Source organism: Zingiber officinale, unplaced genomic scaffold (assembly GCF_018446385.1).
Source record: "Zingiber officinale cultivar Zhangliang unplaced genomic scaffold, Zo_v1.1 ctg232, whole genome shotgun sequence".
Classification (NCBI taxonomy): domain Eukaryota; kingdom Viridiplantae; phylum Streptophyta; class Magnoliopsida; order Zingiberales; family Zingiberaceae; genus Zingiber; species Zingiber officinale.
The window spans coordinates 248,975-274,804 of NW_024589907.1; the positions used below are offsets into that span (position 1 = coordinate 248,975).

At 34.4% G+C, this 25,830-nt stretch overlaps 3 protein-coding genes and 1 long non-coding RNA gene across 7 annotated transcripts; 3 read left to right on the forward strand and 1 right to left on the reverse strand.

Annotated features, from left to right (window-relative positions):
* Positions 1-22: 22 nt before the first annotated feature.
* On the reverse strand, positions 23-1,667 carry LOC122037047 (probable ribose-5-phosphate isomerase 3, chloroplastic). The gene is made up of 2 exons (XM_042596501.1): positions 1,193-1,667; positions 23-605 (listed from the first exon to the last, which is right to left on the reverse strand). Exons 1-2 carry the CDS (start codon positions 1,652-1,654, stop codon positions 168-170), a joined length of 900 nt encoding a protein of 299 aa, XP_042452435.1. The 5' UTR covers positions 1,655-1,667; the 3' UTR covers positions 23-167.
* A 1,633-nt stretch (positions 1,668-3,300) lies between these two features.
* LOC122037085 lies at positions 3,301-7,281 on the forward strand. Its single transcript, XR_006127495.1, has 5 exons — positions 3,301-3,713; positions 4,427-4,670; positions 5,225-5,374; positions 5,499-5,561; positions 6,910-7,281. It is a non-coding gene; the product is annotated as an uncharacterized LOC122037085 (long non-coding RNA).
* A 5,591-nt stretch (positions 7,282-12,872) lies between these two features.
* LOC122037058 (probable WRKY transcription factor 21) lies at positions 12,873-15,320 on the forward strand. Of its 2 annotated transcripts, none has more exons than XM_042596517.1 (4): positions 12,873-13,007; positions 13,384-14,241; positions 14,310-14,435; positions 14,777-15,320. In XM_042596517.1, exons 2-4 carry the CDS (start codon positions 13,493-13,495, stop codon positions 14,919-14,921), a joined length of 1,020 nt encoding a protein of 339 aa, XP_042452451.1. In that variant the 5' UTR covers positions 12,873-13,007; positions 13,384-13,492; the 3' UTR covers positions 14,922-15,320. The 2 variants fall into 2 exon arrangements, with proteins under 2 accessions (XP_042452451.1, XP_042452453.1); XM_042596519.1 differs by having other exon boundaries at positions 13,446-14,241.
* A 1,864-nt stretch (positions 15,321-17,184) lies between these two features.
* LOC122037087 (protein WVD2-like 1) lies at positions 17,185-21,956 on the forward strand. Of its 3 annotated transcripts, none has more exons than XM_042596563.1 (8): positions 17,185-17,418; positions 18,232-18,279; positions 18,946-19,618; positions 20,045-20,136; positions 20,210-20,303; positions 20,391-20,462; positions 20,696-20,806; positions 21,509-21,956. In XM_042596563.1, the coding sequence occupies exons 3-8, from the start codon at positions 18,950-18,952 to the stop codon at positions 21,728-21,730; spliced, it is 1,260 nt and encodes a 419-aa protein (XP_042452497.1). In that variant the 5' UTR covers positions 17,185-17,418; positions 18,232-18,279; positions 18,946-18,949; the 3' UTR covers positions 21,731-21,956. The 3 variants fall into 3 exon arrangements, with proteins under 3 accessions (XP_042452497.1, XP_042452496.1, XP_042452495.1); XM_042596562.1 differs by having other exon boundaries at positions 17,186-17,372; positions 18,232-18,274; XM_042596561.1 differs by having other exon boundaries at positions 17,187-17,418; positions 18,232-18,274.
* The last annotated feature ends 3,874 nt before the right edge of the window (positions 21,957-25,830 follow it).

Genomic DNA, 25,830 nt, shown 5'->3' on the forward strand with positions numbered 1-25,830 from the left:
AATACACAAACCAGAGAAAATCTTCTCTTAAGAAGAAAGGGCATAAAACAGCTTTATTTCAATAAAGTTGAAGGAACATACAATGTTTATCAATAATTTGATAAAGACTCAGGCTTGTATTTAATTTTACATGATCTGTTTTTAGGAAACTGTCTCAGCATTTCAACTTACTTTGCCTTCACAGTCACCCCATCTTTGCCTGCAATTATAACAGCAGTTGCCATGTCCAAGAACAACCCATGTTCTACAACCCCTTCCAATGCTGAGATCTCCTTTCCTGCCGAAGCGGCATCTTTAATCGGCGTCTTGAAGTATAAATCAATGATGTAGTTTGAATTATCGGTGACGTAGGGCTTCCCGTCACTGCCCAACCTGAGCTTAGCCTGGCATCGTTCTTCGCTGAATAATTCCTGCAACCTTATCTGGTTATACTTCCAGCAGAACTGCACCACTTCCACTGGCATTGCGAGGCCGCTTCCACCCAATCCAGATACAAGCTTCGTCTCGTCAGCTACGACAACAAACTTATCGGATGCTGCCTCAACCATCTTCTCGCGAAGCAGAGCTCCACCGCGCCCCTTTACAAGATTAAGATCTGGATCCACCTGTTCCAATTTTTGAAAGTAATCATCAAGTCTAAGGAAATGTTAATATTTTCCTTTCCATCTAGTCAAGCTCATAGAGATTGATATCTCACATAGGAACAATAAGATCCTAGCTCGATTCAAATCTTAAGATATCAAATCATAAAATTGTAAGCTCTGGATTGCAATCTTGGCTGCTATGATTAGAATCAACAAGCCATATCAAAACTCGGAATCCCAATTACAAAGATACTTCTTTTTACAATCACAAAGATCCTGCCAGAATCACTCATGCAAATTCATTTCATCAGTGGTTGAACATATCTTAGATTCACAATGCAGCAGTTTGTCGATAAATACAAGTATCTTCTGAACCCTAGTAAAAGTTTAATACTTGAAAAGCTGAAAATTTGAAAACTTTCTATAAGATAAGAAGACAACACAAGCATGAGCAGAAATGCAGAATCGAGACTATCAATACCATATCCTAAACCCTAAATGAATCGCACATGCTACAGATCTCAACGTTCTTGCAAAAAAGAAAAAAAAAAGGCAAAAAAGAGCTATCTTTGTCGTTGTTTCCGACAGTGAAAAAGTGAAGAGAATACCTCATCTGCGCCGTCGATGGCGAGATCGATGCGGGGGTGGTCATCGAGGGTGGAGAGCGGGATCCCCAATGACAGCGCCTGCTCATACGTTCGTGTGGACGTGGGGACTCCCACGATGTCACTGAGCTCCCCGTTGGCGAGGAGGGCGCCGATCTCGGCGACCACGAAGGCGGCGGTGGAGCCGGTCCCGAGGCCGAGGACCATGCCGCTGCTGACGTACTCGACGGCCTTGACGGCTGCGAGCTTCTTGAGGTCGTCCTGGGTGAGGGCGACGGGGGCGGAGAGCGCTAGGACAGGAGACACGGCGGGCCGGCGGCAATGGGAGAGGAGCGCGCTGCGGCGGAGGAGCGATGGCGAGGAAGGAAGGAGGGAGGCGGCGGAGGCCATGGTGGAGGGACTATCGGAGGGCGAGAAAGGCGAGACCTTTTGGGGAGATTTGGTGGATTGAATTGGGGAAGACATCGAGTGGTTATTTACGGTCTTCTTCTTGTTGACTGAGAAATATTTTTTAATTAAATATTTTTATGAATAAATTTCATTATAAATAAAATTAAAAATATTTATTGCACCTAAATGAAAAATATTAAATTACATCCAAATAAGTAAACTAATTACATATTAGTAAATTCTTTTCATTTTCAAGTCCCATCTATAATTTAATATCTAAAATATTGTAATATTAATAATTAAGAGTGTGTTTTTAAAATTTTTAATAATAAAGTCAATTTCACTCTCAGTGCTTGCCTAAGAAAAAAATTTATTCCCAGATTATGTATATAAATTTTTTTTTACTTCCACTCCTTAATACTTATCTAATTTCTCTCATTTTTAATAAAAAAAATATATAATTCCTTCTAAATTTAATATATTTTTAATTAAATTTAATACACAGATGACATTGGATTAGGCCGAATCTATTGATATGACTCTTGATCAGATAAAAAAAATCATGCTCGAAAAAAATATTTGATTTTAGTTAAACAGTGTTGGATTTACAAGGAATTAATACTTTATTTTAAATTTTTTTAACCTATAAAAAATAATGAGAACTTTTGTCTCTCACGGTAAATTAATCGATTGATTCTCAATCGATTATAGTTGTCTAATTAATAGAAAATATATTAGATATATATTAGATTCTAATTAAATAATCTTGAATTTAAAAAAATATATTTTATTTTATAATTTTTTATAAAAAAATAAGAATAATGAGATAAATTGATCTACGTCATGCAGTTAATTGTTGAAGTAAAGAAAAAATTACACTAAATTTTTTATGACAGAGGAGGAACATCAATTTCCTATTAAAAAAAATTAAAAACACACTCTTAATTACTAATATTATAATATTTTAGATCCATTGGGATAATACGATGATTGAGGTATGAAATATCGTCATATTAGATAATGAGCATGTATTTTCTTGTACTTAGCTATTACGATGATTAAAGTATGAGATATCGTCATGTTAGATAATGAGCATGCATTTTTTTGTACTTAGCTATTATATTAATATTTAGTAGTCATCCTCCTTCGTGTTAGAATGAGGTAGGATCTTTTGGACTACTTTTTGTGGTCTAAGAGATGTGCCACTCGTATTTACGGTCGGATCACGACTACAATCCGGCCGCAACGCAAATGATTGTGATCCCTTCCTAGGTTCACGATCCCCATCAGGTTATAGTTTTTATTCGGAGCGAGCGGTCGGAGGTCGCCCGAAGGACACCCTCACTCGGCGCCTAGTAACTTGGCTACTTATCCACCATCGGAGGCCTTTGGGCGGCCTCCGGCTGTCCGCTCTGAACAAAAACTATAACCTGGTGAAAACGGTGAACCCAAAAAGGGATCGCTATCATTTGCAGACGGATCACGATCGTGATCCGACCGTAAATGCGAGTGACACATTCCCTGAACCACAAAAAAGTGGTCCAGGAGATCTGTGCTCGTGCTAGAACGGAACGGATTGGTAGAGACGTTATGGGTGAGCGAATCGTCTTTTATCGAGTATTACAATATTTGAGATATTAATTAAAAAAAACAAACATGGTTAGGGTTGACTTCCTCCTCGTGTGATAAAAAGGTGAAATCACTCATCGGACCTCAGGTCACATCTCGAGAGAGGTAAATCATAGCAGCCCTAGGAAAAGTGGTGGTGGAATGAGTTGGGTTCCGGAGATAACCTGGGTTGCCTTCCTCCTCGTAGCTTCGTTTGCTGGTCGTGATTTGAAACCAAAGAAGTAAATTTGACCGGAAGAAAAGATGAATCGCCGATCGCAGTGGTTCAATCGCTAGAGGAATGACGAGCGGATTGGGGCTGCAGGCGACTGAGCTTCGCCTGGGGTTGCCCGGCGCCGTAGTGGAAGGCGAGAGCGCGGAGAAGAGAAGATACGAGGAAATAATCGACCTGAAACTTCAGATCCAGACACCCGCCGATGCGAAGGAAACGTAGGAAGCTGCCGAGCGTTGGGAACACTGCTCCATGTGGCGGCGGCGTCGACACGGAAAAGCCGCCTGCTTCCAAGTACGATTGAAATATCTCATTCAGCTTAATTTTTTAGTTTTCTGCGATATACATCAATTGATGTTGCAGATTTTTTTTTTTCTCCCCGCATAAATTAGAGTATCTATATGTTCTAAGTATGCTAGAATAAACCACCTCCTTCCATTTATACTGTCTCTGTGTATAGTTATTTCCCCTAATTTTTGGCATATGATTTGCTACATTTTAATTGTGACTTATTTGGTGTTTTCTAAGATTTTTTTTTTTTGTTTTTTGTTTTAATTTTTGCTGTTGGAGTAGGAGTCTCATTCTTTGTCAGATTAAACCACTAGTTCTGTTATACAGATTCACATTTAGAGAAATTGTCGGGGTTTTCGGATAAAAGTGGTTGTTTTTTTTTTCCCTTTTGGAGGGATCTTACATGAATTCTAAACTTTGTATAATTCTAATACACATCACATTATCATTAACAACAAAGTCTATTTCCAAAATTCATCAAATAAAAGTAGAGAGAGATTATTTATTGCGTCAATTCACTTGGAGTTAAATAAAGTTGGTGAACCTTCTCTATGTGATGAAGCTTAAAAGAAGAGAGCATGCAACATCGTTAAGGGCAAACAATTTTCTATTCCCAGTTTTCACTAGCAAATTTGGAGCTATTCTAATCTGTGTAATCTCTATAGCTTTACTTCAATCTGGTTCTTTTATTGCGAGTATATATGTTTATGAATCAGGTGCAGGTTGTAAGTTGATGACCAGTGAGGTCATTCAGGAAGAACATCTTTTCTCTTCACTCTGACAAGGGGAACAGCAACATGAAGGAGGATGGTGAAAAGTTAAGCAACCCAATGGCCTCCTTCATGAAGGTGAGGATGGACAGTCCGCCATACTTGCACAAGGTTGATCCAAAGATGTACAAGAGTTACCAAGAGCTCTCCATGGCGTTGCAGAAGATGTTTGGCTCCTTCACCAACACTGGTATGCGTGCACACAACTTAATACACCTTTCTTATCTTAATTAATTTGAGCAATCACCATCAAGAGACAATGCACATTGTGTCCCACATGAAATGGTTCAAAATCTGTTTAATTGGTGGCTAATTCTGTAGCTATATCAGAGCAGTATCTTGTAGGCCAACTAATTTTTCGTACTGTGGAAGAGATTTATAGTTCCAACTTAAGTTGATACTTATTTTATGATTATGTCCTGAAAAAGCTAGGTCGATGCATCTCCATTTTGATCACATATCAATAGTTACATAAGCAAATGATCTTTGATCAGACTTTTATATCACAGAACTGCAGATTTAGGTAACTGGTTGTTTTACTGTGAAAGAAAGAATAATGTTATCTCTAACTTGAATATATTTAGGATTTTTGTTGCTTCACCCGAATCTCAAAAGCTTAATCTATAAGTAGACAAACCAATTAACGAGTTTATGGTCTAACACCGATCTCACACACAACATATGCTTATATGAATAATCAAGCTTTCATGAAAAGTATAAATTGTTTCCTAATCATCTAACCAGCTTGAAGATAGTCCTGAAAATGTGGGCGCATTCAAATTTTTAATGTTTAAGCAAGATTCAGCGAGTTAATGTGCCTTCTCTCCCACATATCAGTAAACTGTGGCTGGCTTTCAGGGAATGAGTGGGAGGGACTACATAAATGAGAGCAAGGTGATGTATCTGCTGAATGCTTCTAAATATGCCCCAACTTCCACATTGCATTTTGATAAATCCATTATAATGTTTGACAAACATGCATCTTCATTGATTTCATTTCAAAATAATTGTAATGCAGGATGTTTGTCAACTCACGCAAGCGCTTGTGGATCATGAAAGGATCAGAAGCCACATGGACTCGGTGAGTATCTTTATTAGAAATCTCCGTTTTGATTAATCAACTCTTAATTCAATTCATATAACTAGTAATTCTTCTCAATATATATTATGGAAGTTCTTCTTCTCCTCTCCTATTATAGCACCATGAGCCATGGCAAAGTGCAATAACAGAAGCTAAAGGTTCATTCCAAGTAAAATGTCAAACCCAAACTTCTCTCTCGATTTGGATAGAGCCATCTGTATGTTTATTGTGCTTAGATAAATCTTAATTATATATGTTGCATAGAACAATTTTATTCAATGCTACTTCAATAGTATTGTTTCCTTGTCTGTTTTTAATTATTGGTGTTGGTGTGATAATTATGTATATTGAAAATTAGGTAATTATGTTGGTGATCACTAATAAAGCAATTAATCTTCTGAAAACAAGGTAATAAAATATACACATATTTAAATTAAGGATTAAAAATAGTATGACTGAAGAAGCATTTGATTGAATTGCCCTAGGAGTCAAATTATATAGAAGTCTTATAAAGATGAGTACTGCATACAGCTCAGGGGCCAACCATAATGATATTTGTAAAACATTTTGTTCCTGATGCAGGAAGATATCATGGACCACCAAACTATTGTTGTGACTATTTGATTTGATTTGATTTGATCATCATTTTTTGTAGAAAGCTTGATACCGGTATTGATTAGATATTTTTGATTGAAGTAGCTAAAAATTATGAAATGGTAACGGGTGAAATTGAGATCAGTTCAGATGGGATTTTGGTTAAAACTTCACTAGGCCTCCAGTAACCCAAGTTACTAACAAATTAAGAACCTAACTAAAAAGCTTGAAAAATAGCCGAGCCAATGTTTTAGCTTGGTTAATCTTGGTCATTTGTCAACTCCTATTGGTAAATGGTAATGTAGGCTGACAGAATCATTAATATATATGATGTTGAACAGCAATTTAGATTTGAAGAGGAATTGGAATATGAAACATCAATGTGTGCAGTAGTAGAGTTTTGGAATTTGATTTGGACATTTTTGAACAAGGTAGGTCCTAATTCATAAAGAATGAGTTGGACCTTGGATTAGTCAACATGTCTAGCAGTAGAATGTCTTAGAAACCAACAGAAACTCCATGACACATTGATAGAACTAATTCAAACTGAAGATTCCATGGCCTAAGGTAGCATCAGAGTCCACAAACCACAGTGACAAGGTGGGGGAAAAAAACCAAGATTCAAATCAATTGTACGTGTTAAAATGACATGAACATTTTTTTTTCTTATTGTGCAGCATCACCACTCTTTTCAGCAAATGCTCTGCAGTTTCCTTGGGTTAAATCTGGTCTTACTTTTGCCATTCCTATGTAGGAGGAGGGTCCCATCTGCATTCCATTCAACTTGGTGGTGGACCTCAGTGGCTGGATGAACCCCACCACTTCATGCATGCATCCACATCCAGTTTTCAGATTAGGATGGTCATCAGTCAGCTGTCTCATTTAATCAATGCAGTATATCCACTACCAGTCTGTCATCAGCCAAGATTCTTCCTTTTTGGTCCCATTAATTGATCAACTCTATCTACTTTCATTTTCTCTCTTGTTGCACTCTTCCAGTTAGCGCAGTTTGGAATAGTATTGTAAATAAGTCAAGTCGCTTGTTTGATAAAGTAACCAAGCTAAGTCGAGCTTAAAATGAACTAAATTTTTAAAATGATTATTCAAGTTTGCCTTTGTTTTTTTATGAGCTTGAGCTTGATTCGTTTAGATGTTATCGAATCCTCAATTCAAACTTGATTGTTTAAAACTTTTACATTTTAAGCTTGTTTGGTTAATTATTGAGTTTGATAATACAAATTCTTTCATTTTGAAACTTTCTTTGTTTATTTAGCATGTTGATAAGAGTTTTATTGATGTGTTGTTCATGAACATTGTTTATATATATATATATATATAAAAGTTTGTTTAAGTTTGTTTATTTAGTTTAACAAGTTGTTTGAGCTTGTTCATTTAATTGATTCTGTATGTATTGAACGATATAAATAAGCTCTTATCAAGCTGAATATAAAATTTATTCATGAACGTTCGATTCATTTATCGTCTTAATTTTGATATTGTTCAAATATGATTGCTCATCTTATTGAACTTATTCAACTTTGTTTATTAAAATTTTTGTTGAACTGTGTTGAAACACACACCAAATCAATTACTCTAATCGATTAACGATGGGTAATCGATTAAGATAATTTCTTAATCGATTAAAACTCATAAAATGATAGGAAAAATGACTATCTTGAAAGGTTTAAGAAGACTCGAAGAGCTTGTTTTGAGCACTGTTCCATTACGCCCTAGAGTTCTCGATTCTCCATTACTCACAGTGCTCAAGCTCAAGTTTAAACATTAAAGCTCTCCCTAGTACTATAATCTTAAGTCACTCAAAGAATAAGGTGTACTCAAAACTTTAATTTCTTGTCTTCTTCCTTGTGAGGTATTCTTGTTGAGAGAGGGTTGTGGATTATTGTGTAAGGTTTCTCCACCTTTGGTGTTGATTCAAGAAGGAGAAGTTTCATAATGAAAAGTGTGATCGTAGTGTGGATCTTTAGATTAGTCATCTCAAGGAGGTGGATACCAAGTAAATATAAGGTGCTAGGATTACCTTCAAGTTTTTGTTGTGTAAAATCAAGTCAATCAAGAAATCAAAGTGAGTCATTCACTCCTCCCCCCTTCCCCCTTCCCCAGATCAACCGGTTCTAACATATCATTGATCTAATAAATTTTAAATATAAATGATGACATAATAGGAAATTGAGTTTAATAGAGTAGGTGGATCTAATTTTGCTTGATATAACTCTATCTACAAATCTAATGGTTGTTCGATATGTAGACTTAAGTTTGCTTGATACATTTATAGTGCTTGTTTGAATCCTATTGTCTAATTGAAGTCCCTACCATTTGCATATGTATACATTTTCTTGAGTACCATAACTAAAACTAAAACTAAAACTAGTTCATAAGAACTACATATTAGTATCGATGTGATTTCGCGTAAAGTTCAACTAGGATGACAGATTTACTACAATTAACTAGATATTGACCTTGTAAATGTTAACTTATCTATCGCAAACGAGTGAGGTCAATCGACAATTAAATTAATAAAAAATATTTTTATGATCTTATTTAAATTTATTGTAATCTCAATCCACCACATTCCACATTCAAATTATATTCAAGAAAAAAATCATAAAATTATAAATTGCAGGGTCAAAACATGCAAAGCACGACCACCAATCTTTCAAATCTTGACTTCGAATATTGATATCAAAATTTAAACAATTGTTGACCCATTCATCGAGCACGTAGAATGTCACTCACTAGATCACTTTCGGTTAAATTATTTAGATTTTGACTTTGTTTCCAGAAAATAATGTTAAAATAAAATCATAATTCAATTGAATAGTTCAAATTGCATGTAAATTATTTTAGACATGACTAGGCCATTGACTTTGAAATAACTTCAATAAGGATGGTTGATTGTTCTTGTGTTATTCTTAACTCAATAAAAGTAATACTAAAATGTTAACTTAAACACATAAAAATAAATAAATAACCATTTCACTATTAATTTTAAAAAATAATTTATATATGTAAAAAATTTATTAAGAATTTTTCTAATTAATCAATTAAAAATTTAAAATTCTCTTTATTTCACATCTTAGAATTGATAATACTACGAGCAGAGAAGTTTCTCGATTTTTCTCGACTTTTTGACTAAGATGAAATATGATATTAAATTAATTTTTTATAAGAATGAGTTCATTATCCCTTTTGATTAAAATTAAATGTAATATTTATTTTTATTAATTTAATATTTGATATAAAAAATTTAATTATTATTATTAATTTTAAAGAGTTTCTATTATTTGTTTGGGCAGTTATTCCATCTCAGGGACAATAATTAAAAATTAAAATGTTTTTATAGGTTAAGTTTTCTTCCTTAGATATCTTTCTATACGCAGCGTGCATAGGACTTTATATGTGTACACAAGTGTGCCGCATTGCCCTTGGCGTGGGCCCTTAAACTTGCACTAGAGTTAGGATAAGATTGTGGGGCCCCTAGTTTTTGACTTTTTAGTGTCCCATAACTCCAAGAATTCCCACAACCTTTCTTTCTTTTTTTTTTTTTTTTTTTTTTTTTTTGCGTAGTCAATAAATATTTAATAATAAATTAATAGCCATTATAATCAAAATAAAAAAAAAATAATGACTCACATTTTGACTCAATTAAAATTAAGATACATATGTGCATAAAATATACATTTTTAATATAAAAAGTGGAAATTAGTGCATTAGTTAAAGAGACAATTAGGTCATACTTTAATGCCATCTAGAAGGGTTGTCTATTTGGTAATTTTGTAGTTTATCATAATTAAAATATCATTATTATTATAGTATATTATCGACTCATAATCAAAATAATGACTCACATTTTGACTCAATTAATTATAGTTTTTTGTCATAATTTTGAAAAATTTAGGCAAGCTTGATGATAATTTGGAAGGTGTTAGACCCACATGAGAAAGGAACAAAATAGAGAATGGACATTATTATTTATTAATTGGCCAATTTTCCAATCTAATCTCTTGATGTTTTCGTAATTAAAGTCAAGAATGTGATGGCTCAAGACCCAAAGATAGAAGATTAATTATTTGACCTAAAGTTTTTTTTTTTAAAGTAAAAATAAAATAAGATAACCCTCAGTTTTTTCCTTTCTTTGATAAATATCCTTAACATTTTAAAATTATTAAAATATTATTAATTATTAAAATTTATTGTCATTAATCTCTAATCATTAGTATTATTCTTTTGATGGATATATATATAAATTTTTTTTTAAGGATTTAAGGTTTAGATTAAAGGAAGTGAAAATTATTTTTTTTTAAAAAAAAAAAAAACTAAGTGCTCATGGGTTGCTAACGAATAGGTGAAAACTAAAAATTTTAAAAAAAAATACTAGGTGTTACGGATTACTCGTAAATAGATGTACAGTGGAACAAAATTCTATTATTAAGGAAAAATTATTTATCCACCCCTATAATTTACTCTATTATCAAGAAATCGTCCCGTGATCAAGCTACTACGGCAAAACATCTAGATTACCATATAGGTACTCGCAGTTTGAACCCTAATTACGATGTATTTGTAGGGATTTTTTCTCCAAATGAGGAGATGTAATAAAAGGATGTTAGATTTTTGGACTGGCCACTGCGTGCACTTCCCGATTTGTCCTAGTGACCGATGGGAAATTTCCGTGAGACCAGACCGGTACCAGGGATAGTCATTGAGTCTAATTGCCATTATAATTTTTTTTATTATTATCAAGAAATCGTCCCCGAGATATGGTGTCTTAGTAGGACATTCAGTTTATCATCCAGGTACCAACGGTTTGATTCTCAACTATGACATATTTATAGAAATTTTTCTTTCAAATAGAATGGGCAACCAAACGATGCAGGACTTCTGGATTGCCCATCACACTCACTTCCTCATTTATTCTGATGATTGATTGAAAAATTTTATGAGATCGGATCAGTCATTCTAAATTAATCAATGAGACTGGTTGGATTTATTTATTATTATGATTATTATTATTATTATTATTTTGTCTATTATCAAGAAATCTCAAAAAGTATTAAAATCATAATAATATGCCCAAATTCTTCAAAATATTATTATAATATTCAAAAAATATATATTATATTTAATAGTTATCTTATTTTATTACTAACTTTGGAGGTAAATGACATGATTCTTGCTTCGACAAATATAACTGATTCATATTGAGAAGTCGATTTTCAAAATAGTCATCTCAATTGAGATTTAAATTCCGGACATCTGATTATTATTCCTCTAGTGTTTAGTTAAAATAGCTCTAATTTAAAAAAATATTTTAACATTATCGTATAATAATTTTACGTAAAATTGTTATAACATTGAGGATACTTTAAGTTATCATTTATAATCTTAATTATACATTACTTAATAATCATATAATTAAGAGTATAAAAAATAAAATATAATCTAATATTATTTAGTTCAATCTAAATAATATAAAAAATATATTTATTTAAAATTTTTAATATATAATCTAATTTAATATTTTATTACATTACCTCCCTTACAAAACTAACTACACTTATTAATTTTTTTCATTTTTAACTTTATTATTTATTTTTTTTATCTTTACTTTTCTCTTTTTTTTCGTTTAAAATTTTTTTTTATGTTTTTTTATTTATTTTGTTACGTTTTTTTTAAGGGTTTTCTTTTTTTTTGTTACGTTTTAAAAATAAAATATCACATATTTTTTTATTTAGTTTTTATAATTTAAAATAAAATTTTAGTTATAAAAAATTTTAAAGATATTTTTGTTAAAAAATTTTGTTCCGGAATAAAAAAAAATCTCACTTTTCTGATTTCGGATTACTTGCTTCTTTGATTTATTATGAATTATTTGTGAATCATCTATTATCTAAATTAGATAGAATTTTCATTCATAATCTTACGTATAAGATATAGTAATTTTAATTAAAATTACAACTATAAAAAATAATTTCATCAAAATCATTCCTATTTATTATATTAGAATAAACTTAAATGAGATGATTCGTATCATCTGATCCACTATCTATGATCCCTTTCTAATCTCTATCATCAGCTCTATAAATTTATAGGAATTTTTCTTCTAAATGAGATATGTAATTAAAAGAGACTAGACTCCTAGGCTGTCCATTGTGATCGCTTTCTGATTTACTTTGGTGGTCGGTAAAAAATTTTCATAGAATCGGATCGGTCATCCAAAATTCGACGTTACCTAACCTGATTAATAATTTTTTCTAATCTCTTTTGTCATTTATATATTGAATCATAGTTAGACTCCCGTGGGTCATCCGAGTTGGTATGTGGCGAGTGTTGCCATAATGATATCGCAGGATCGATCCTCGAGACAGCTGGAGAATAAATCCTCTATCATTGTATTACATCTTGTCTGTCACATGCTCACTCGGATGTTACAATTTACCTCATTCGTAATGACCCTGGGTTGAGTATGACGGGGACGGAAAAGTACGGAGTAACGAACTGTTCTCAAATGAGATAGGATGACTTTTAAAATGTATATATATATTTTCAAATTGGGTATTATCTTTTTTACATTTTACCCCATAATATATTAACATTTTTTGTAAAGTGGGCCTTATGATTTTTGTTGGAAGTTTATGCAAAATGCAACTTTTGAGAGGACAAAAATGAGAATACTCTCTCTCTCTTGACTCTGAACTGTGATATTTATTATTTTACTTGCTGAAGAGATTTCCAAACCTCTTCGTCGTTGCTTCCCTTCGCATTTTCCGATCCCGGGGGACGAAATCGCTAGTCCAGCCCGCCATCATCGACAATCTAGGGCTCTTTCCCGAGGTCGGTTCTCTCATCTCAGCCGCCATCGTCTCCTCAGCTGTTCTCGATGTGGTCGCTCGTTTTTTGTTTTTATTTTTTTTTTTAATTTTGTTTTCGGTCAGTATTCGGTCAATCTATGAAATCTTCTTGTTTCAGCTTCAGTCTTTGTTCAAAATCTAACCTTGGTGCTTTTTTTGGGTAGCTTGTGCTTCGGGGATCGTCCTGAACTTGCTTATTTTCCTCGTTTTGTTCTTTCTTCTCGTGTTGGATTTTGCTTCCCGGTTCTGTTTTGGTATTGCTCGCGTAGGGTTAAAAATTGTCGAGCTTTACGCAACTCTTTCCTAATTTATGATGTTTAATTCTTGTCGTTGAGAGAACCCCATCATTTTTCGTGTAGAACAATTTGTTTGGAGTCCTTTCTGATGAATCTGCAATTTGGGGCATTTCGGGTGTTCCTAGGTCAGAGAGGATGGGGCTTTTGGATGATTTAGTGCTGTGATTTTGAGATGGAAGAAGTGGAGAAAGCTAACAGAGCTGCAGTGCAGAGCTGCATCAGAGCCTTGGGTCTTCTTTCTCAACCTAAAGATCAAGTCCAATCTGGAGACCTTTTGGTAGAGACTGGTGAAACTGTTTCCAGATTCAAGAGGTTGGTCTCTTTGCTCAACAACAGTGTTGGCCATGGCAGAGTTAGGGTTGTTAAAAAAGCCCCACCCATCTCCAATCACAAGATCTTCTCAGACAATCATTTTCCTTCCAAAATGGACCTTGCTTCCAACCCACTCCAACACCTCCCAAGAAATTCTTTGGAGAACAAAATCCAAGTATTGGATTCAAGTGCTAAGATCCCACTTCAAATTTCACAAAGGAGCTTTACTGAGAACCAACTTGGGGCGCAAGCATCATCATCATCGAGTCAGTACCAATTCGTTCGGAATGATCCCAAGTTCCAATTTGGTCATCAGATGAGCCTTCAGCCTGACATGTTTAGGAGAAGCCACAGTGCTATAAACCTCAAGTTTGAGAACTCAAGCTGCACGCCCTATGTGTCGACTACCAGGTCTTTCTTGTCGTCTGTGAGTATCGATGGAAGCGTAGCCAGCTTGGACGGCAAGTCAGCGTTCCGCTTAATAGGTGGACCGGCATCGTCTGACACAGCTAACCTCCACCCTCCTCTCAAGAGGAAGTGCATATGTAGAGGGGAGGATGGAAATGGCAAATGTGCTTCTACTGGCAGATGCCATTGTGCGAAAAAGAGGTAATTCTATTGTTTATTGACTCGGTAATTATTTGAATCGGATTTTAATTATAGATGTCTTTCTGCAGGAAGCTGAGGCAAAAGAGAACCATTAAGGTACCTGCTATCAGTAACAAACCGGCTGATATCCCTCCCGACGAGTATTCATGGAGAAAATATGGGCAAAAGCCAATCAAAGGCTCTCCTCATCCTAGGTATTCTTGTACTCATAGCGACAATCTTCTGACTTATTTTGTACATCTCTTTGTTTGCTAATGATACATCAGTCGTCATTGCATTCCACTTATTCCATCTGGTCCTACCAATTTGTTACCAGTGTTTGTCTATGCTTTATTCATTTTCTATGATTTACGAAAGCTTACCAACAAATTATGCAAACTGTTTTTTCTCAGTGATATTGCTTCTTATGCCAATCTCGTGGGAAAGAATAGCCTGTTAGATTCAAGCTTCTATTAGGCATATTTATATATATTTTGGCTAAAAGTGAAAGAACTGAAAACAAAGAACTAATGCCAAAACAAACAAAAAAATGCAGGGGATATTATAAATGTAGCAGCATGAGGGGTTGCCCTGCGAGGAAACATGTCGAAAGGTGCCTAGAAGACCCTTCCATGCTCATTGTCACTTACGAAGGTGAGCATAATCATGCCAAGTTGCCGAGCCAGCCCGCGCAAACATAGAGTTTGTAAAGTTTTTACCTCTTGCAAGCCTGCCTGCTGATCATCATGGATGCCGCCTTCCTTTCCGGGTGAATTTTTCAGCTATCCAAGGTATGGAGTGTGAGCTTTTGTCAGGTCGATCGGCGATCATCTTTTCCGGCGACAAGGAAAATAGCAAGCAGATTTCGATAGGTTCCATGTTTATTTACCTCACTGATAGTGTTTAATTTCAAGCATTCTGTTCTGTGTATCATCCATCGCACGAGGTGAATCGAACCAAGTTAGTGAGACAAAAACATGGATAGGGTTTGGAATGTTAGCTGATCAAAGTTGCACTCTCACATACTGTTGGAATTCCATGAATGTTGTTATGTCGAACCACAAATTTTTTTATCAATACTGAAACTGAAAACTCTGAAATCCTTGTTGCAGCCTTTTTGTTTCTACTGATTGATCCAACTACTTTATATTTTCATGGTTTGATTCATATCTTTTAGTCCATTCCGTGGTGTTTTTTTCCCCTAAAATATCCTCTCCTACTTCGTCTTTTAAAAGTAGGGGGCCACTTTGGTCTCTTCGAGATAATTATGAAACGACCAATGGATCTCATTGTTATCGAGATTCTACGCAGATCCAACGTGATTCCATTGTAAAAGATAATTCCAAATAATTCAAAATTAATTTTATACTTTTAGATCGTCAGATTTTACCATCTTTATTATGATTTTATAAATCATAATATAATGATAAAAGATGAATACGTTCACTCTTAACATCTTTATTATGATTTTATAAATCATAATATAGTGGTAAAAGATAAATACGTTCACTCTTAACGTCCTTATCAATCATAATAGATCCATACTAAATTTGCTACCATCTTTATGCGGAATATCTCTAAATTCATTAGAGGCGAACTTATTTAAACACGGGATTTAAAATGATCTCGTGCCCATAGTCAAACTACGTTTAGGCAAAGTTGCTTATAATAAATGCATTGACTATAACTAAACTAAAGTTCATATGTTCTCGTTTCTTATAATAGACGATAGGTACATGATATTTTTAATATAATGGTCAAAATCGATTCTTAGAAATTGATGATTTGAGATTTACCTTATCATATACCTGTCACATGTGTACCTACATATATCTCCCTCTATATCCATGGAACCGATACTAGGGGGACCGTTAATGTAACGGATCTATATTTATAACTAAACAACAATGTATGCTATTGAAGAGATTCGGATTTTCCAAGCAATGGAGAGAAGTGGAGATTTCATGCTTAATTAGATTTTATTCGATTATACTCGAATTTGAAGGAGAGATATACGATGGAATCCAGGTTTCCCCAGTAATATCGTTAAGTCTCACCAAACAATATGACTAAGATTTGCCGAGCAATACGATTAAGATTTGCATAGCCATATGGTTGCATCTTATCGAGCTATATGATTAAGTCTTGCCAAGTAATATGTCTGAAATCCTACTGAGCAATATGGCTAAGATCTACTGAGCGATACAATCAAGCTCTACCGAGCGATATAATCTAGTCTTGTCGAGCGTCGGAGGTTTCGAAGTTTTTGACCAACCATACGTGATGATCAATGAGTGGAGAAGTGAATAAGGTATCAGATATGGTTCCCTTAATTCCCTCCTCCCAATAAATGATGATCAATGAATAAAGAAATGAGTAGTGAGTGTCAGATCTAATTCCCTTGATTAATTCCTTCCAATACGTGGAGATCAATGAAGGGATAAGTGAGTAGTGGATGTCAGGGTTGATTTCCTTGACGTCTTTCTCTTAATATGTGACGATTAATGAATGGAGGAATGAGTAACGGATTATTTAACTTTTTGTAGAGGAGTCCGGGCCTAGGAAATGAGAACATCAACCGTATAAAAAGACTTTTTTTTTTCTTTCATGTGCAATTTCTATAACTAAACAAAATATGTCTTCTATAATTAGGTAAATGCATTTGCATTATGGCTAAAAGAGTCATTAACCAAACTAACGACATTTTTAAACGAATAGATTTGCTATATAATTAAACGATAATTAGCATTGGTTCGTTTGCTGTCCCATCATATACTGGATCATATCTACACGCATTGTTTAGTAGCTAATGATTTGTTCATCGATTTTGGAGCCACAAGCTATTTCATATTAAAAGTCAGGTGCCTTTGTGGGTACCATGGTGCTAGTGCGACGAAAAGATGGGACTACTTGAACCGGGTCTAGCTCCGGTCCATTGATTCGGGTAAGCTCACGGCTCCGGGTCCCCGGTTAATCGAGGCGTCAAGGACGAGGGCGCCATAAATAGCGAAACAGAGCTCCACGACGCCACCGACCGGAGGCTGTGCGTGGAAGCGAACGGGGGAAGGCGGTGGCCGTCGCGGCCGCTGCCAATCGAAGGAGGCGAAGGAGGAATTGAACAGGGAGAAACGAATCGGATACGCGATCCCAAGGCATTGATTTCAATCTCCTGTTTTGCCCCTCTCTCTCTCTCTCTCGGTTAGGTCTTAATCTTTTCAATCTTAATTTTCGCCTTCTCTCCTAAGTTTTAAATTGATATTGGAGTGTGGTTCGGTTCTCCTCCCTCCCGTTCTTTGATTGTATATTTTTTATTTGAGAAAACGATCGTTGGAGACTCGGGCTTCTTCTTCACGCTGGATTGTTCTTTTGAAACCTTTTGACTGCGTTTTATTAAATAAGTGAAAGATAATGTTCTAATTTTCATTCCACTACCATGGCGTGTTGCTCAATCATTCCTGCCGTTGTTTTTTTTAAAAAAAAAGGTCTCTCTTTTAGGTCTAATAAGGCGAGAAGGGTCTGTGTGTTGTTACTTCCGTCTATTTTTCTACTTGTGGCTGTCTCTATCTCTTTGTTTGAATTTTTTTGCGTTACGTCATTGCTTTGGCAGTATTTTCCGGGTGCCCATCGCAAACGTTTACTTCTCGTAGACCTCAACAAAATATATATAAAAGAGCGCTATAAGTCATGCAGTGATCGGTATGATATTCTATGAAATGATTAATTGCTCCAAGTCATGAAAATGAACAGAAAAAAGAAATAATTTTTGTAACCATCTTCTTTGAGGTGATTTGAGCTTGTTCAATTTATTAAAATCGTATAAACGAATGCTTCAGGCAGGCATGGAATGAACTAATTTAAATTATCATTCCCAGCATGTTTTAAATCCTTTAAACGAATGCTTCAGGTAGGCATGGAATAGAGTAACTTAAATTATCATTCCCTACCTGCAACACAAAATTTGCTTTCTGCAGAACTCTTTGTGGAACTTATTCTGTAATGTTTTTGGCGTAGGTATTGCTTACTCTGCAACATCAGCTTCTTCTGGTAATATTTGGTAAAGTAAAATCTCTCTTCACTTATCAAAAAAATACTTTGCTTTACATTGAATGCAGTTTTCATACATGTTTTGTACTGCTTTACGAAGCTGTGATCTTTTATCTCTCCTTTTTTAGGATTATACATATGTGCTTTATTTACTATTAGAGTTCGTTTCTTTCTCTTTTTTTTTCCTGCTCCATGCCTTGGTTGCTGAAAGTAATAAATGCAATTGATAACCAATATGCTCACGAATTTACTTGTGCACTAAACTACAACTTTTTTTAAGGATGAAGATGGACATAACATTTCCTCTTTCGATCCAAGGCTTATTCAGAAGTAATATAAAAAGGTCAACTTAATAGGAGATGCTCACTGGTGTGAAGATAGTGTTTTATTTGTGTTTCATGCTCTTTTTCCTTTTATATTTTTCCTTTAAACCAGTTTCTAAATTCCATTTGGTATTGTCTTGCAATTTGTTGGTTGATGTCCCTAGACAAGGTATTGCCCTAGATATCATATTTACTCGATTCACTTTTATCGCCCATTGGAAATTAGTGTATTTTTTGCTCTCTTCTTTTCAGCTGAATATAACCTTGTTATTATTGGCCTTTCTCTTATCTATCTTTTCAGGATTGTCTCTTTGCAATCCTATTCACAAACTTTATCTATATGATTTATTTATTGCAGACAAATGGGTAAGGAATTTGCAAAAGCGATGGCTGCTTTTAGAGAACGAGAATCTTGTTGGCCACCCAAGAGCAATTTGGATCAAGTAGCTTATTCTAACAAACCTTCTGCCATTCAAGAATTTAAAAAAGACACTAATGGCATAAAAGAGAATGAAAAATCCCATCAGGTGCAAGAGGTGGTGGATAAAGAAGATTCATTGATGACTACTGGTAAAATATCAGAATCTCTTTGTTCATCCAAGATTAACTTCGATGAAGTGAATTCTAGCCAACCCTCTGCAACTCTAGAGTTAAACCAAGCTATTAAGGGCAGAAAAAACCATGAAAAATCCAATCAAAAACAAGAATTGTCGGGTAAGCAAGTTGCAGAAGTGGCTACTGATAGAAAACCAGAATCTCTTTGTGCACCCAAGAGTGACTCCAGTCAAGATTCTTGCCAACTTCCTGAAACTCCAGAGTCCAACAATGCTATTCGTGATATTAAAGATAGTGCAAATTCTGATCAGGGACAAGAAGTGTCTGAGTGTAGAAATATAAATTTTGATCAAGATGGGTCAGCAAATAAGAATACCACTCAGAAATCAAATCAGAAGCCAGCTGCATCAAAGTCAGATAATGCTGGAAGCATATACGAATCTGAGGTAGCAGATAATTCACACTTGGCAAACATGGTAAGGAACCCTTGCATGTTTTTCACTTCTCGTTTGAATTTTTTATTTTTTTTTATTTTTGATACCGGATAATGTGCAATGTCTCCACTATCAAATCTGGTTCTTCGAGGCATTCATATCCATGACAAAATTAAGTTGCATCATAATCTTTCATGTGACATACTGCGTTTTTTCCATCTGCTGCATCCTACTATGACCTTGTCCCTGTATTTGGTTTAGAACGCTAAAATATAAACTTTTCATGTTGGACAATGGATATACTCTCTATTGGTATTCAAAGGGTCACAGATCTATGGTGTTTAGTCTCAAGTCCAATTGTTTCATGTCCTGGAAAGAATTTCAATTGTGTTTTCATCATCTACTTTTCACCACAATCTGAAATTAATCAATCACGGAAGTATGAGTTTTTGTTTGTTATCAATGCAGAGTAATTCACCTCTTACACAAGGGAAAGCTCTGCAATCTGACAAGAAAATGCATTGTCGTGACCCTGACGATTCTTGCTCTGTTGTGTCTTTGTATCCTTCTGCTACTTCTATTTCTGACTTCGTCATTTAGAGTCCAAAGTTAATTTTCTTAACTATCTTATAGAACTGCAGCATCTGTCAGACCTTCAAAAAGAAGGATAACCATTGGAACTGCTCCTACCTTTAAATGTGGTGAGCGTGCCGAAAAGCGAAGAGAAGTACTATTTCTATGTGTTTAATGCACTTGATTGTTATCATGAAGCTTAAATCCACAATGTTTAAATCTATCCTCCTTTATTCTTCAGTACTACACAAAGTTAGAGCAGAAACGGCAGGGTATGGAAGCAGAGAGACTTCAAATTGTGGCTCAAACGAAGGTATACCTTTTTTATGATATCAGATTCTTAATCATGGTTTATTTATGCTTTTTTAATATCATATTCTTAATCATGGTTCATTTATGCTTTTTTAGTGTTGCATTTATTTTGGAATATTTTTATTGAAGTTAATACTGATACACATTGTTAACAAGAAAAGAATTCATTAGTGAACATTGGATTTCAGTTGAAGTGGTGATGCATCATATATTCTGAGCTCTTATATTTTCTAGGAAGAGCAAGAGGCCGCTCTTAAGGAATTCAGGAAGACCTTGTTTATCAAAGCAAACCCCATTCCTAGCTTCTACGAAACAGGTCCTCCACCCAAGGCTGAACTAAAAAAGGTACTCGTCTGAGCTTTCATTAAAATAATGTTTGTTACCATTTGGGTTTAGAATGTTAAAATCAAAGAAGTTGCTGAATAGTGAATGCTAGCTTTTATGATGGAACTTTCACTATGCTAGTTGACAGAATCTTGCAGAGTTCATTGTGAATTTGATTAGCTTAATATTCCCACCATGCTTTTGTATTTTATTTAAGCGGACAGAAATATTTGTTGTTTGTTTAAATCCCAATTAGCCTCATGAATTAAAATCTCACTTTGCTAGTCAGGCTTTTTTTGCACACTAATTACATTTTCAGTCAGAGTGGTATCTAGTTCCAGTTTGTTCTGATCTAACTGGTGGTTTGGATTTTATAACTATGTTTAGGCGCTTTGTTTATAACCTCACTAATTACAATTTCGGTCAAGATGCAAAACTATATCATAGTTGATAACTTTATGTTAGATCAAGTTCATTTTGCACTTGAAGATTAAGATCATTTGCATTCCAGAATAAATCCTTTGCTATAGAAAGAATATGCAAGTTGTTCATTTTGGACTGCAAGATTAAGATCATTTGCACTACCGGCATAAATATTTTTTAGCAAAAGCAAACCAAACAAACTATTCTGATTAAACGAAAAGGAACATTCTTCATTAGTGAAAATTCAGATTTCTCTTCATGAGTAAGCTTCTTAGTTGAGCCATTTTGTTTGCACCCAAGGTACCTCCTACTCGTGCCAAGTCACCCAAGTTCACTCCGAGACGGAGTTTCACCTATGCCGATCCATTGCAAGGCGAAAAGTACGGCGGGACATGTGACCGACTTCATCGTCACAACCTACGCCCTATCATGGAATCTTTGAAAAGCTTGCCTCATGGTCCGAAGGCTGTTCATGGCAAAGGTCTCAAACCCAATGAGGGTTCCAAACTCTCCACTGTTTGAAATGTAATCTTTCATCATTTAACGAAACTTCATTTACACAGATAATATCATGAATATAATATTTTTAAATTTTTTTGAAATGATATTGGAGACTGAAAATTCATAAAAGATGAGATTGAGACTTGATCCTGTGAAGATTTCTGAAAGTGTTTGGTACTGCAAAGTATTCAAGTTATGTATGTACACTGACATGGATTTAATTTATGAGAAATTATTTTATGTCTTATATCTATCTATGTTACCTTGCGGACGGTGTGTTGTGAACTTCGTTTACAACGTGTTTTTCATTTTTTTTAATGATTTTTTTAAGTTCTAAGTTATGTAAATAAGATTTTGCCGATTTAGAGATTGAGTTATAGTATTAAATACATAAAAAATTTTAAATCAAAAAATTTATTTAGGTCCGATGTGATATATATATATATATATATATATATATATATATATATATATATATGACGTGGGTGATTTGACATGTCAAAATTTAATTTTTTTTTTTATTTTTCTTTCTCATCTACATACAGTAAACTTCATTTCTCTCCTTTAATTGTATATAAGGTGGTGTTGATTTGTAAAAGCCATCTTGGTGTAAATGAATGATGCTTCGACCACTCAGTCGTGAGCGAATGACCACGACTGGTGCGAACGATGAGTTGAGCATCATATCAACCCCCTATATATATATAGTTTTGATATTCCGTTCACCTTACGTTGCACACATTGTGTGTATCTCAAAAAAAATTTTTTTTTTTTTTTTATGCTTAATACTATAACCTAACCCTTGAACCATAAAGGTAAAATATTAAATGACTGAACTGCAAGCTAAAAAAAAAAAAACTACGCATCACTAAGTCATGCACCATGCGATATGTAGCATAACTTCATTGATATAAAGAGAAACACTATATCCCATGAGCATTTAAAATTTTTAATCTTGAATACTGTAACTCAAAAGAGAAACATAAATCCTAGAGATAAAATCTTATTAGCTTAAACTCATTATCACCAAACCCTTAAATCATAAAATCACAACCCCTAAATATATATACTATACTCCGTGAGTATTTAAAATTTTTAATTTTGACTCAAGAGGAAAGCCTGAATCTTGGAAAAAAAAAATTTATTGGCTCAGATTGATTATAACTCCACTCATAAATTTTTATATCTTAAATATTGAATACATATAATATACCTCAAAAAAAAAAAAAAAAAAAAAAAAAAAAAACTGATGCAGAATCAGGTTGCCTGAATCACTCTAAGTTCCCTGAGTCTGCACAGTCGCTTGTTTATTTTTTTTTAAAAGTTTTTTTTTTGAATTTCTATAGTTTTAATATGATAATCTAATCCCTAACTTCATCGTTTTTATCCATTTAATCTAATCCCTAACTTCATTGTTTTTATTTATAATTCATGTGGCAAAAGGCGATTCGCTCGCCCCCAGCGCCCCCGTCAACCCGTCCCTAGGCCAACACGGAGGAGGTAAATCACGGGGGACTACTAGCCATTAGTGTAAATGGCTAAGACATGGGGGAAATTATGCTCGATCACGCCGAGTTTCGACCGCAAGACCTCATGTGGCAACTCCCCATGTCTTAACCATCGCACCGTCCCGAAGGGACATTTTTATTTATAATTCACGACTCATAATTACAGTGCATTCTAACTATTCATCTTCATTGTTCACTATATATATATTATTGACTGTTAATGTTCACTAATGATAATCCCAGTTAAATTTATTGATTATCTCTGGATAACCGGTTTGATTCTATGAACGTTTTTCATCGACCATCAGGATAAATCGGGAAGCGCACGTAGCGAGCAGCCAAAGAGCCAGCATCCTTTGATTGCGACCCCATTTGAAGAAAAAAATTCTCTAAATACATCATAACTAGGGATCGAACTGTAAGTACCTGGGTGATAACCTAGATGCCCTACCATGACACTATAACCTCGAGGACAATGACAGTGTTCTCTAATGTAACTTGGACACGAAGCATAAATTTTTTGTATTATTACATTATTGTAGAATTTACGAAAGGACGTATTTAGATTTTTAAATTTATCAAAAGTCGCATCACTTTGGTATTTACCAAAGGACATATCTTTTTAAATGTATTTTCTATTTTATCCTTATGACAAATATCAATATGACATTTTCATTTTTTTCTATCGATTCTCACTCTGTTTTTGATTTCCTCTCTCATGCATGCGACCAATCTTATTTTTCTTCTCCTCTCTGTTTTTTATATGATGGCAAAAGGTGAATACGTTTGCCCTAGCGCCCCTGCCAACCTGTCCCAGGGTCAACACGGAGAAAGTAAATCACGGATGGCTACTAGCCTTTGGAATAGTGACTAGTACATAAGAGAGACATTTATCTCGATTTTGTCGAGATTTGAATCTCATATCTCATGGTGGCAACACCTCATGCGCTAGCCAACACATCCGAGGGGACCCTCTCTATTTTTTACATGCATGCATGCATGATAGACCTGATATGCAAATCATATCAGACCCACGATATTTAGAATTTAGTTAATTTTTTGATAATATTTTAATACATTTGGAGAAGTCGAAATAATCAATAGATAGTATATTTGAATTCTTTGCAATCCTCATGCGTGAGACTGATATGAATCATATCAAGACCACATTGTGTTTGATATAATTCATATCATGCCTAACATGGAAGGTTTTTTTTACTGATTCTTCCTTATTATATTTTAATACATTCTAGAAGCCAAAATATACAATGGATGATATATTTGAACTCTTTGCAATCTTAAAAATTTACAAAAACTGAAATGAATATAATCGGAACTCTTTAGGTCCATCAGTAAATTTTGACTAGATATACTATCCATTTTCAGGTCCAACAAAGAGTTAAAATATGTTATCCATTATTTAGTTTAGCTTTTAGAATGTGTTAAAATATAATAATAAATAATCGGTAAAAATCCTTATACATTGGACCTGATATAAATTCGTATCAGATCTAAAGTGGACCTAATAAATTTCAAAAGTGATAATCTAAGAAAACCTATGATTAAAGGTTTCAATTTGGAAGATGACATGCTTATGTATGGAAATTGGGCAAAGGAATTCACAGCTGATACCATTTTGAAGATGACAAGCTTTGATAATTTTAAAACTTTTTTAGTGATTTGACTGATTTGGTCATATGATAATTTCGAAAACTTACATGGTTGGATAAAAGAGGGCAGAGATCTTCCGGTCCCGGATCCCTGGATCAAACTTGGTACCTTATTTATTCATTGGTTGGATGGACTGGATCCCATCTGTTTAATAGGTGGGGTCTAATTAGGGCTGTAAACGAGCCGAGTCGAGCCGAGATTTGGGGTGTTCAAGCTTGTTTGATAAGATAACCGAGCCGAGCCGAGCTTAAAATGAACCAAGCTTTTGAAATGAGTGTTCAAGCTTGACTTGGTTTATTTTTTATGAGCTTGAGCTTGTTTGAAGCTTGGCTTGAGCTTGGTTCGTTTAGATGTTCTCAAGCTCTCAATTCAAGCTTAGCTTGAGCTTGGTTCGAGCTTCGCTTGAGCTTGGTTCGAGCTTGGCTTGAGCTTGGTTCGTTTAGATGTTATCAAACTCTCAATTCAAGTTTGTTTGATTGTTTGAAACTTTTAATTGTTTGATTGGTTATTAAGATTGATAATTTAAATTTATTTATTTATTTAATTTAATTTAATTATTTATTTAGGATATTGAAAAGAGTTTTATTAATAAATATGGTTCGTTAACATTGTTCATGAACGTTGTTCATGAACATTGTTCACGAACGTTGTTCACGAACGTTAACGAGCTGAACACATATGTGTTCAAGTTTGTTTGTTTAGCTTAACAAGCTGTTCAAGCTTGTTTGTTTAATTAATCCTATGTATATTGAACGAACATAAACAAATTCTTACCAAGCTGAACACCAAGCTTGTTCATAAATGCTTGGTTCATTTACAACCCTAGGTCTAATTCACCTATCTAATGAATAAATAGGATTTTTTTTTGTCCAGAAAATTCTGGATCATAGGATCTGACCCTGATAAAAGAACGGTATTTATATTGACTAGAGTAAACTACTT